Source organism: Cucurbita maxima, unplaced genomic scaffold (genome assembly GCF_002738345.1).
Source record: "Cucurbita maxima cultivar Rimu unplaced genomic scaffold, Cmax_1.0 Cma_Scf00001, whole genome shotgun sequence".
Classification (NCBI taxonomy): Eukaryota; Viridiplantae; Streptophyta; class Magnoliopsida; order Cucurbitales; family Cucurbitaceae; genus Cucurbita; species Cucurbita maxima.
The window spans coordinates 5,403,881-5,414,383 of NW_019272017.1; the positions used below are offsets into that span (position 1 = coordinate 5,403,881).

The following is a 10,503-nucleotide window of genomic DNA, read 5'->3' on the forward strand; positions in this document are numbered from 1 at the left end:
TTATGTTCAAATTATAAATTAAATTAAGTATTTTTAAATGTTTAAATTTAGTTAAATCAATCTTAAAGTAATCCATACATTCTTTCTAACTGTTTTTTTTTTTTGAAAAAAATATTATTATTTAATCAAATTCTATAAAAATATCTTCAAATGACTAGTTTTGAAATTTATTAAAATGCATGAAGAAAATATCAATCTATACATTGAAATGTTTATAAATACACATGAAAAATTAAAAAAAATGGTATCCATGAACACTAAAAAAGTTCATAATATTTTTCTTAAAAATTAATTGAAGACATTTGAAAGCATAGAGATCGAAAAAGTTGGAAGGTTAAAAAAAACCTTAATTATTAATTAAAAAATAATATCTGAAACAAATTTAGTTATTTGAAAATTCAAAAAATAGAAAAAAAGGAAGCGGTCAAAGGAACACGTGGCAGTGTGTAAGTGATGGAATTGGTGCAAGAATCTGGGACTATTAGAACAGCAACAATGGCGAAAGGAAGGTACGGAGAAGACCAAACAACACGACACCGCAAATAAACCCTCAAAATTCCCAATTTCTTTTTTCTTTTTTTCTTTTTTTTCTTTTGTCGTAATCGAATTAGCGATGGTGAAATCCGCGGCGGAGCGGCAGGGATCGACGGTGGCGCCGTTCGTGAAGAAGTTGTATGAGATGGTTGACGACGAGGCCACCAATTCGATTATCGCGTGGAGCCCTACGGATGATAGCTTTAGGATTGTGGACATCACCCAATTCTGTGTCCACATGCTTCCCAAGTACTTTAAGCACAGCAATTTCTCTAGCTTCATGCGCCAGCTTAATATCTATGTCAGTTCCTTCTTTCTTCTATTTCTCTATATCTTCCATCATTTCTTTCTGTGTTGGAGTTCTGATTCTCATCTTGTTCTAGATAACGCAATTGAGTTCTAATAAAGGGCATAGTTTGCATAGGTCGTGATGAGGTTATGTGTAAGACTTGCTCTTAAGCTCGTATCACAGTCTGCTGCCCAATTCCATGAGGTTGTTCTATCTGCTCTCTTGGGTGAAGTTAGTGAATTGAGCCTCCCTTTGTTGTTCCATATTAGCCATAGCTGGCTGCCCAACCTCTATATCACTATGCTTTTCTGGTTTAGCTGACCTAGCCATCATCCTAATCTTTACCCTCAACTCTTGTCTGTCGGCCAATGAGATCTTTGAGATTGACCAGCCAGCTGTATTAGTTTGGCTATTCCTTTCTATTGAAAAGGGGAACGGTTTGCCCGAGTCACCTTCTTCTCGGCTTTGCTGGACAACCCCATAAAAACTGTCCACCTGAAACTGCCCCTTGATTCCGACCGTGGCACAAGGTTGGAATTGTAACTCTTTCAGAGTGGTATCTCACTTATGGCTCAGGCCCCTTTTGCCCTCCAACTAAGCTGCACAAGATAGGCCCAAAACGATTCCATTTCGGAGGCTTAATTCTTTTTTTGGAAAAAGAGCCAACTTCTCTATCTATGGTAATCACTAAAAAAAGAAGGTTAACCATCGATCCATTATTTCGGGCTAGATGGATAAAAAAAAAGTATGATACTTGCGTTCTTCAGCCATGATCACTTCTCTGCTCATGGAAGGTTGATAAAGGAATAGAAATTCTAAAGGAGAGCATTCATTGCTAAAATAGTGAAGGGTTTTACATACAATACTCTATTATTGAAGAGTTGGGGTTGGCGTGAGGAAGAAATTTCACAAAGGTCTCGCAGCCTTTTGTTTTACTCCTTTTTGGAGCATTCTCCACAAATGTTCATTGTTTCATGGACACCTGGTTTAGCATGATGCAATCTGTGGAAACAGACTCCTAATTATTATTTTCTCTCTTTCTAGAATGAGAGTTTTGTTCCTGAGGTTATTGTTATTAAATTGTAAAGGTACATGCATACGCATACCGTGAAATATCACATCGAATAAAGAGGGAAACAAAACATTGAAAATCTATGCCTAGTATACCCCTCTTTAAAAACTTTAAGGGGTAACCTGAAAGAGAAAGCCCAAAGAAACAATATCTACTCACGGTGGGCTTGAGTTGGTACAAATGGTATCAAAGCTCGATACTAGACGGTGTGCCAGCGAGGACGCTGGCCCCGAATGGGGGTGGATTGTGAGATCCGACATCAATTGGAGAGAGAAAGGAGTACCGTAAGGACATTGGCCCCGAAGGAGGTAGATTGTGATATTCAACATCGATTGGAGAGGGACGAGCATTCTTTAATGGACATATTTTAAAAACCTTTACCAAATTTGAGCCCAATATCACTCCATTAAACCTCTTACTACATTTCTCCCTCATTTCCGACAAAGTTTTGAATGATCAAATCATGATTGTAACAAGTGGCTCCTTTCATAAATTTCAGGGCTTTCGGAAAATAGATACAGATTGCTGGGTATTTGCAACTGATGGATTCATTAAGGGACAAAAACATCTCTTAAAGAACATCTACAGAAGGAAAAACATCCAGGGCACAGATCAGCATAACGCAGCGCAGCCCCAAGACAAGTCTGAGGGACAAGTTGAACTACATGATTATACAGAGCTGTGGAAGGAAGTTGAGAGTCTTAAAATTGATAAAAATTCTGTAATGCAGGAATTGGTTAAACTTAAGCAGCACCAAGAAACTTCAGAGGACAAGTTGCTCGTATTGAGAGACCGCCTTCAAGGCGTGGAAAAGAATCAACAGCAGATGCTGTCATTCTTAGTAATGGCTGTGCAAAGCCCTGGATTTTTGGTTCAGTTTCTTCAACCCAAAGAGAAGAATTGGCGCATGGCCGACACGAGCAATATGCTAGAACAAATACCAGATGATAAACAAGTACCTTCAAATGGTATGATAGTCAGGTATCATCAACGACCACTAGATGAACTGCCAGCAAATCTACTTCCAGCAGTGTCGGGTATGGGGAAACAGCAAGAATCTGATCCATTTCCTGATGGAATGAAGGACTTTTTCCTTAATTCTGACTTCATGAAAGTGCTTATGGATGAAAAGTTGTGTTTAGACAATCATACTCAATTTGTTCTTCCAGATGTACAAGATGTTGCATGGGAGCAGCTTCTTCTAGCTAGCCCTTTTTCTGGGAATTCAGATAATGCTACAAAAATTGACCACGAAAAACGATCTGTGGACAATGAGGACGATGAACTGGATATGGAAACAATCGATACTCGAACTCATGAAGAGAAGTCACAGGATTTTGAGATTCTAATCAGGCAAATGGAGTGTGAAACTTTTGAGATGTCACAAAGGTTGGATGAATCTTAAGCTGCTGCCATTTCAATGTCTCGAGTAGCGTAATGAGTTTCAGACAGGTTTATAGAATTTCAACCATCTTTTTCTTGGTGATGCCGCAAGGTAATACTTTTGTTTCAACTTTCAAGCATTATACCAAACCAAACACTTCAAGGATTGAAAAAGATGTTTTAATGTTCTAAGATCCGCATCAAATATTTAGACCTGAACTGAGAAAACTGGCAAAAGTTTTAGACTCATCTTATGAGATTAGACTAAAAACATGGCCTTAGGGGGGGATACTCTTATTAGATATTGACATGGGGGCTGGTTAGTTTACAGTTGTATAGCCTTGGCCATGCCAAAAGCAGCTGCAGATGCGATGGCTCCGATAAGGGTGGTTTGGATTGCACTTTGAAAGGGCTTATTACCTGTGAAGTAACCCTTTGCATACCCGAAAACGAGCAGCGCTAATAGTGTCAATGCAACTGATGCTGTCACTGCTCTGGTTGCATTTGAAATAAACATGTAAGGAATGAGCGGCACCAACCCCCCCAATATGTAAGCCAGTGCAATTGTGAGTGCACTTTGCAGAGCTCTTCTAGGATCTGGCTTTTCCAATCCTAATTCAAATCTACATCACCACACCACACAAACAGTTGACGGATTAAATCATGAACCGAACCTGAAACGATACTGTTTGCTAAACTCATCCTTGTTAATACTTTCTAAACTTGTCTTTTGAGTATGGAACTTATTGTGAAATTTAAAGTGAAAATAAAAATAAAATTAACTACTAAATTTGTAATTTGAAGAAAAAGAAAATAATGTTATTTGTTTTGAGAAACCACCTTATGAAGCAGCTGAAAATAGTGATGTCAGTATCTTCTTGGGTGGCAGCAGTGAACATGTAAGTTAGAAAAGGCTGGAAACTTCAAATGGATTATAGATGGGCATCATTACAAAGCTAACCTTTGCTTTCTATATGAGACAAATTTCTGGGATCGAGATAAACTCACCGCCTAAGAATATTAAATAATATATTCACGTCTATATCTTATATGGATTTTAATAAAGGAAAATATCAATCTTATTAAACAGAAAACAAAAAATGAAATAATTATAAAATGTTGTCATAGCTAAAGAAGAAGGAGAAAGAGAACTTACTTCATCATGAAATCCAACCAAGCTTGAGGCCTCTTCCTAAGAGCATTCACAACTGGGCCATATTCATGGGGTTCAATCCCATACTGTGCCAATATCTCTGCTACTTCTGCCGCTTCTGCATTTATATTGCCAAATAAAATTCTTCCAAAAGACAATAACATATTAACCTCGTATTCTATCATACTAAAAAAAAAGTTCTAAATTCAAATGAGTTTGTTGGATTGATCTTCAAAAGTAGAAAATGAATATTGTTTTAGTGTTTTTCTAATTCAACTACAGGGATTCACCATTGGTTAGGACACATATTTTAATCAGATATGAGCTGATTGACACGACACAAGGTTTGCAATATTTTAAATCATAAATTTTTGTCTAAATATTTTTTTAAAAAAGTATATAATTAAAATAGTTTTGAAATATTTAGGGAACGTTTGTAATTTTTGAAAGAGTAAAAGGGTAAAATTGTCCGAAGTGTTATTTAATAATTTAACCTTAAAACAAATATTTAACAGAAATCCCAATTTTTGACGTGGGAAAGCCGTTCTTTAAGCATATGCCCAAACTACCCTTAAGCCATATTGAACAACAAATCTTATGCCGAATTAACTTACCATTTACGAAATGTTGTTCATATTCATCCTAATTTCATTTCAGTAAGAAATCTAAATTGAAACTTGGAACGAAAAAAGGAAAAAAAGGAAAAAAGGAAAAAAGTTGATCAATCTGTACCAGTATCGGGAACCGCGACGATTTCTTCTTGCTCTCTCCGCAGTTCTCTCATATAGTGATCCGCTTCGCTCTTTGCCGCAAGATATCTACACAAACACAAAATACAAATGCGAAAGGAAGGACGATTCTGTTCAGTATTACAGAAAAACTCAGATTCAATTTCTATACTAGAACCGATTCAATGCTACGGCAAAATTTTGGATATCGAAAACGATCGAGTACAGTGTTAATTGCGCGACATTTTTCTAGGTACATGGAAAGTCAATGGCGGTGATTGAGAGAGAGAGAGAGAGAGAGAGAGTCGCACCCGCCGAGTCCCATGGAGATAGCGCCGGCAGCGACTTCAGCGATACCGGCGGTGAGGACGATGGAGGAAGAGGCATTGGCGCCGGAAAGTCCTGCGGCGAGGGCAAAAGGGACAGTGAGGCCGTCGGAGACGCCGATGATGATATCACGGACGATCTCGCCGGCGGTGAAGTGCTTCTCGGTGTGGTGCTTGAGAAGAGCCTGCTTGTGAGGATCGAGGCGGATTGGTGTAGAGCCGTCCGCCATTGATGCAGAGAGAAAGTGGAACTTCAGTAGAGTATTAAGAGAAGGAAATGAAAATGGAATGCGAACGGTCGAACAGTGTGATGCGTGTTGCCGTGGCCGCGAACTTTCAGAGACAGAGGACTGAAAAGAAGAAAGAAATTCGATGGCGAAAGGCTTTATTTTTTTTATTTTTTCATTTTTATTTTTGGTAAATTACAAAAAATATCATTAACTATGGATTAATTTTAATTATAGTTTAAAAATAACAAATTAATTGTAATTTGATTTAAACTAAATATTGANGGATGTTGTTATTTAAATTTATAGGCAAAAAAAAAAAAAAAAAAAAAAAAAAAAATTGTATATATAGAAAAAAAATCTAAATACACGACATTTTTTTAATTTATTTCCCCTATGTGTTTAAATTTTTTTGCCTATGAAAACTTTCAAAAAAACCCATAATATACAGTATTTTTTTTATATATAATTTAACCATATATTATTCATTATTTAAAAAATAAATCTGGAATATTATAATTGGATTAGAAATTTATTAGAATTTAGGTCAACATGTATATAATACTAAAATAAATGACACAAGTTTGTACAAAAATTGAGTGCATTATAATGTGGAGATTCACAGGACAGAAACGTTTTCTGCATAAAGAGTTAAATGGAACTGAATGTACATACTTTAGAAAGGAATATTTTGTCAGAAAAACAAAAATAAAAACAAAAACAAATTTTATATTCTTTTATCATATTCAAAATCATCCTCAACATGTCCTTTATCATTCAACAGTACCATCCAGATTGATTGTTAATGACTAAAAACATTAGTAGAAGTGATTATGAGTACGACAAAAGTGATTTTAGTCGATACACGCAATTATCGGAATACCTGAAATCATATACCCTTTGGGACTTGGAAATTGGCACATAGCATAATGCCATCATAATAGAAAGCAGCAGCAGCGAACTCAGAGGGCCTTTGACATGCAAGAACAATCAAATGGGATTATTATTATATATCTCCTTCATTCCCAAATATTTGAAATCTATTCCATTATGATATGAAGAGTTTTCCTGAGATCCTTCACAATTTTCAGTATCAGAAGACTTATACAAGCTTCTTTAGAGAATTCCACCAAAAGGGAAGAAGCTCAAGTTTTAAATTGTTGCTAAAATAAATGAATAGGACTAAATGCAGGCTTTTAATAGCTTAGCTGTTCTTTCTCTCCATGGTTGAAGGCCTATATATGCATATATTTTTCCCCTCTCTTCTACAGAAAATGAGAGAGGATTCACTTTATTGTTAATAGAAATTTACAGAAGGGAGATTCCAATTATGAAGCAGCAAAAACTAGAAACTGTGCACATCCGTCTAACCTCTGCTCTTTATTTTACAATGTCGTAGACACGACAGTGGAAGCGTGTCCCTCTAATCCAAGGAGAATGCTCCATTGCAGTACCTGTAGGCCACAAGTAGAAAATAGTTTCAGTTTGTAGGAAAAGATGATGCAATTTTTCGGTCTGTTTTGGAAAATGTTCTCTTTGTTGCAGCTTCTTGGTGTTGGCTATGAGAACTTTTCTGTAATTACTTTCTTAGTGATACTTCGGCCGAGAAAATGGCCGATCAGATTGGTTGATGAGTGAGTCTTCTGGTCTGGACATGGCCATTGCTAAAGAGTAGTTTGAGGTATTCATGCTGAAAATGTAAATAAAAAAATTAATGATACCTGTTGCTGAATTTCTCCACCATATCAGAGGCATACAGCAGGGTTTCGTTGGCTTTCTCCAGAACCATATAAAGCTCTTTCCCTCTTGTGATTCGAGAAATAGCCCAAGCATTGTTTTTTGCTCTGATAGTTACTTCCAGTTCCTTTTCCTCATCAACACTATCCTGTTTTGCACGACTCTTCTCCAGATCTACCTTTTCTCTGAGTTTGCTCATGGCAAGTAAAGATTCCTGTAATACAATAGCTCAAATCAGAAACCTCATTCTTCCATGCATTACTTTACTAGGAAACACGATCGAGTTCACTCATGGCAAGTAAAGATCCCTATAATATTAAAATTAAGCTTATAAACACTACTTTCATCTCTAAGATTCTTTGTTTGGTTATCTACTTTCTACCATTGTTTTCAAAAACCAAGTCAAGTTTTAAAAACTTGTTTTTGTTTTTTGGAACGTCCAGCAGAATTCAAATGCTTCCTTAAAAAAATCTGAAAACCATAGTAAAGAAGGTAGGAGGAAACAAGTATAAATTTCAAAAACAGAAAACTAAAAACAACATCATAATCAAATGGGGCCTTAATATTTTATTTAAATTAATGATTGTCAAAAAAAAAATACTGACCTGCAGTAAAAGTAGGAAGAAAGATATGGCCAACTTTCTTGTAAATCTCAATCCAAGCTGAATGGGTTAGAAAAGTAAGAAGTTTTTGTTTGGAACCTCTACTTTAGAGGCTAAATGCTTGTGACAAAGTTAATAGGACTCCTTGCTGTTGCCTATCTCTAAATTGGTGAAACGTGTAAAGAGTGGCCAAGAAGTGGACCATATTTTCTTCCATTGCCCTTCATATTAGTGGCATAGAACACTCAGCTATTTTTCAGTTCAATGTTACCTGTCCTAGAACCGTTAAGGAGGCCAATACATGTTTAGAAATCATCACTCTAGATGAAAACTACAATGCATTGGTTAGAGCTACTTTTTAGAAAACTTGGCAAGATAGAAATGGAGCAGGGTGTTAACTAGTATAGAAAAGAGATTTAGTGGGATATGAGATATCATTCTACGTTCAGCCTCTTCTTGGAGTGCCCTTTCAAGGGTTTTTATTTTAAAATACTGAGCTTTTGTGAAAATAAAAGAATATAAAGGCACACTTGTGCTAAAAGGAGAGACTTTTTGTAACCGACTCTAAGGACATTTTTTGATGTATATTTTGATATTTCGAAATAAAACTTGCTTCTTAGTTATTGTCAAGGAACACTTTACCTTTGCGAGGGTGGTAACTTTTCCTGGTGGTGAAGCCCTGGATACTTGACTGTCACCATCTACCAGTAAATAACGATACCCACCAACATGATAAGCATTTTCCCCACCCCAGCCCTTTGACAATGTTTCTTCAACTTTCACGATCTTCAGGGACGCCTAGAAGATAGCAAGAAATTAATCCAATGAAAGGAAGGAATTAAAAGATTCATAAACCAGTTTAATAGACATTAAAAGAAATTAGTGAGTAATCAAACTAGAATATTAATCATTTGCAAACTATATTAGAATGAACTTATTAGAAATGTTATTGATTACAATACTGACTACCTTTTATATTTATTCTGGTAAATTTTATTCTTCTAAATTTCCTTAACATGTTTCGGATTCCAATATGAGACACATGATGATAAATGAGAATCAATAAATATTGGAACCTATGTTTCCTCCCTGTGCTCATCTCTTCCTCTAATCTCTCTATTTCTAGTCCAATTTTACACTGTAAAATAGATGATGTTTCTTCTCTTCTCTTGTCCTTCTACTCTACTAGTTCTTCCCTACAAATGTCCAACTTTGAATGCTTTGACATAAAATCACCCTTTCAAAATTAAGAATTGAATACTAACAGGAAGAAAATTCATTCAGGAAAATTATATGATAGCAGAATAATCAAATCCATTAAGAGAGATAACCAACTAACATTTTCAAGAATATGCTGCCTGACGATTGCAATGCCTAGTTCCTCGTTAGGTACTGAGGAAACAGGAACAAGAAGAATCAGAGTCAGACTTTTATTCTGGTATACATACAGGTACATTTGCTCCTCCGTTTGAAAAAGGCAGATTTTTGGGGTAGAACCAACCCAGCCACTTGCCCCCATACCCCAAATATCAGTTTCTAGAAAACCATCCTTTCCTTTTGACCATTTTCCATGCTGCAAGGGTCGTATCACACGATTACCAACATTTCCACCATGTTGAGCAACATGAGATGCAGCATTTCCTCTGATTAAGTAGGACCAAGAACTTGTGCCAGAAGATAACACACGTGGAGTCAATCTCAGAACAGCATATGAAGATAAATTTGTAGTGTCATCCTGAAAATGAAAAAGAGGTTGTAGCCAATTGCTTTAAAATTTTGAATGACTCATATAACATTTTAAATAGAATTCAGTTCATGGATATGTTCTAGGTTTTTAGTACCCCCGTGTATTTCAGCTTTTATAATGAAATTTGAAAAAATACAAAATCATAATGAACATTAACTACTTGAAGATCAAACCATACAGGAGAAAGTGTAGTAGACACCAGTAAGTCCTGAAATAAAATCAGAGAGTGGCATGATGCGTTTCCAATGCAAGAATCAAGTGTTCTAACGAGTGCCTGCAATAAGTATATAATTCAATTAACTCCAATGAACAAAAATATAAATGACAACGAAGCTCCAATTCTTCACTATCTTTATTCCAAACAAAGCTGGTAGCATGAGAACTAAATAGTTTCTTCATCACGTTACGTAAGAGTTCTTAAAATTCAAATTCATTCTCAAAGATTCCTATTTAGATTTTAGAGACAGGTTGATATAAAGCCTTAAAGCTTGACAACACTAAGTGAAATAGCATAAAGAGATTCAAAAAGTAACACAAGGAAAGGGCAGGCCCCTCAGGAGCAGTTCTTCCTTTTTAACAAGTCTCTGGTAACTATATCCATGCTTATTAATGATTGGAAGACTATCCTTGTGTTTCTTCCTCCTGATTTTGTATTAAGACTATTCTCTCTGCTTCTTATTAAAGGGGGGGGGGGGGGGGGGGGGG

The 10,503-nt window shown here is 36.0% G+C and overlaps 3 protein-coding genes across 5 annotated transcripts in view; 1 reads left to right on the top strand and 2 right to left on the bottom strand.

Annotated features, from left to right (window-relative positions):
- Positions 1–500: 500 nt before the first annotated feature.
- On the top strand, positions 501–3,478 carry LOC111487185 (heat stress transcription factor A-8-like). The gene is made up of 2 exons (XM_023134482.1): positions 501–835; positions 2,395–3,478. The coding sequence occupies exons 1-2, from the start codon at positions 614–616 to the stop codon at positions 3,298–3,300; spliced, it is 1,128 nt and encodes a 375-aa protein (XP_022990250.1). The 5' UTR covers positions 501–613; the 3' UTR covers positions 3,301–3,478.
- Positions 3,445–5,832, bottom strand: LOC111487200 (vacuolar iron transporter 1). Its single transcript, XM_023134507.1, has 4 exons — positions 5,471–5,832; positions 5,164–5,249; positions 4,435–4,549; positions 3,445–3,901 (listed from the first exon to the last, which is right to left on the bottom strand). The coding sequence occupies exons 1-4, from the start codon at positions 5,713–5,715 to the stop codon at positions 3,604–3,606; spliced, it is 744 nt and encodes a 247-aa protein (XP_022990275.1). The 5' UTR covers positions 5,716–5,832; the 3' UTR covers positions 3,445–3,603.
- An 875-nt stretch (positions 5,833–6,707) lies between these two features.
- Positions 6,708–10,503, bottom strand: part of LOC111487167 (vacuolar fusion protein CCZ1 homolog B-like) — a 7,067-nt gene continuing 3,271 nt past the window's right edge. Inside the window, exons 7-12 of one of the 3 annotated variants that reach the window (XR_002719004.1) lie at positions 9,977–10,072; positions 9,391–9,786; positions 8,694–8,849; positions 7,434–7,663; positions 7,084–7,166; positions 6,708–6,977 (exon numbers count right to left, since the gene is read on the bottom strand). Coding sequence is in view for 2 of the 3 variants with exons in the window: in XM_023134441.1 (XP_022990209.1) it covers positions 7,136–7,166; positions 7,434–7,663; positions 8,694–8,849; positions 9,391–9,786; positions 9,977–10,072 (909 nt within the window). In the remaining variant the exon portion in view is untranslated. Of the gene's footprint in view, positions 7,167–7,433; positions 7,664–8,693; positions 8,850–9,390; positions 9,787–9,976; positions 10,073–10,503 lie in introns of all 3 variants that reach the window. The other 2 variants (XM_023134441.1, XM_023134454.1) reach the window with 2 other exon arrangements.

Excerpts from the sequence above, each read along its gene's own strand:
- LOC111487185 (XM_023134482.1), top strand. The coding sequence starts at position 614 with ATGGTGAAATCCGCGGCGGAGCGGCAGGGATCGACGGTGGCGCCGTTC. Across the intron at positions 836-2,394 it reads TGCGCCAGCTTAATATCTAT|GGCTTTCGGAAAATAGATAC; the intron begins GTCAGTTCCTTC and ends CATAAATTTCAG.
- LOC111487200 (XM_023134507.1), bottom strand. The coding sequence starts at position 5,715 with ATGGCGGACGGCTCTACACCAATCCGCCTCGATCCTCACAAGCAGGCT. Across the intron at positions 5,250-5,470 it reads ATCTCCATGGGACTCGGCGG|ATATCTTGCGGCAAAGAGCG; the intron begins GTGCGACTCTCT and ends GTGTTTGTGTAG. Across the intron at positions 3,902-4,434 it reads TGGTTGGATTTCATGATGAA|ATTTGAATTAGGATTGGAAA; the intron begins GTAAGTTCTCTT and ends GTGGTGATGTAG.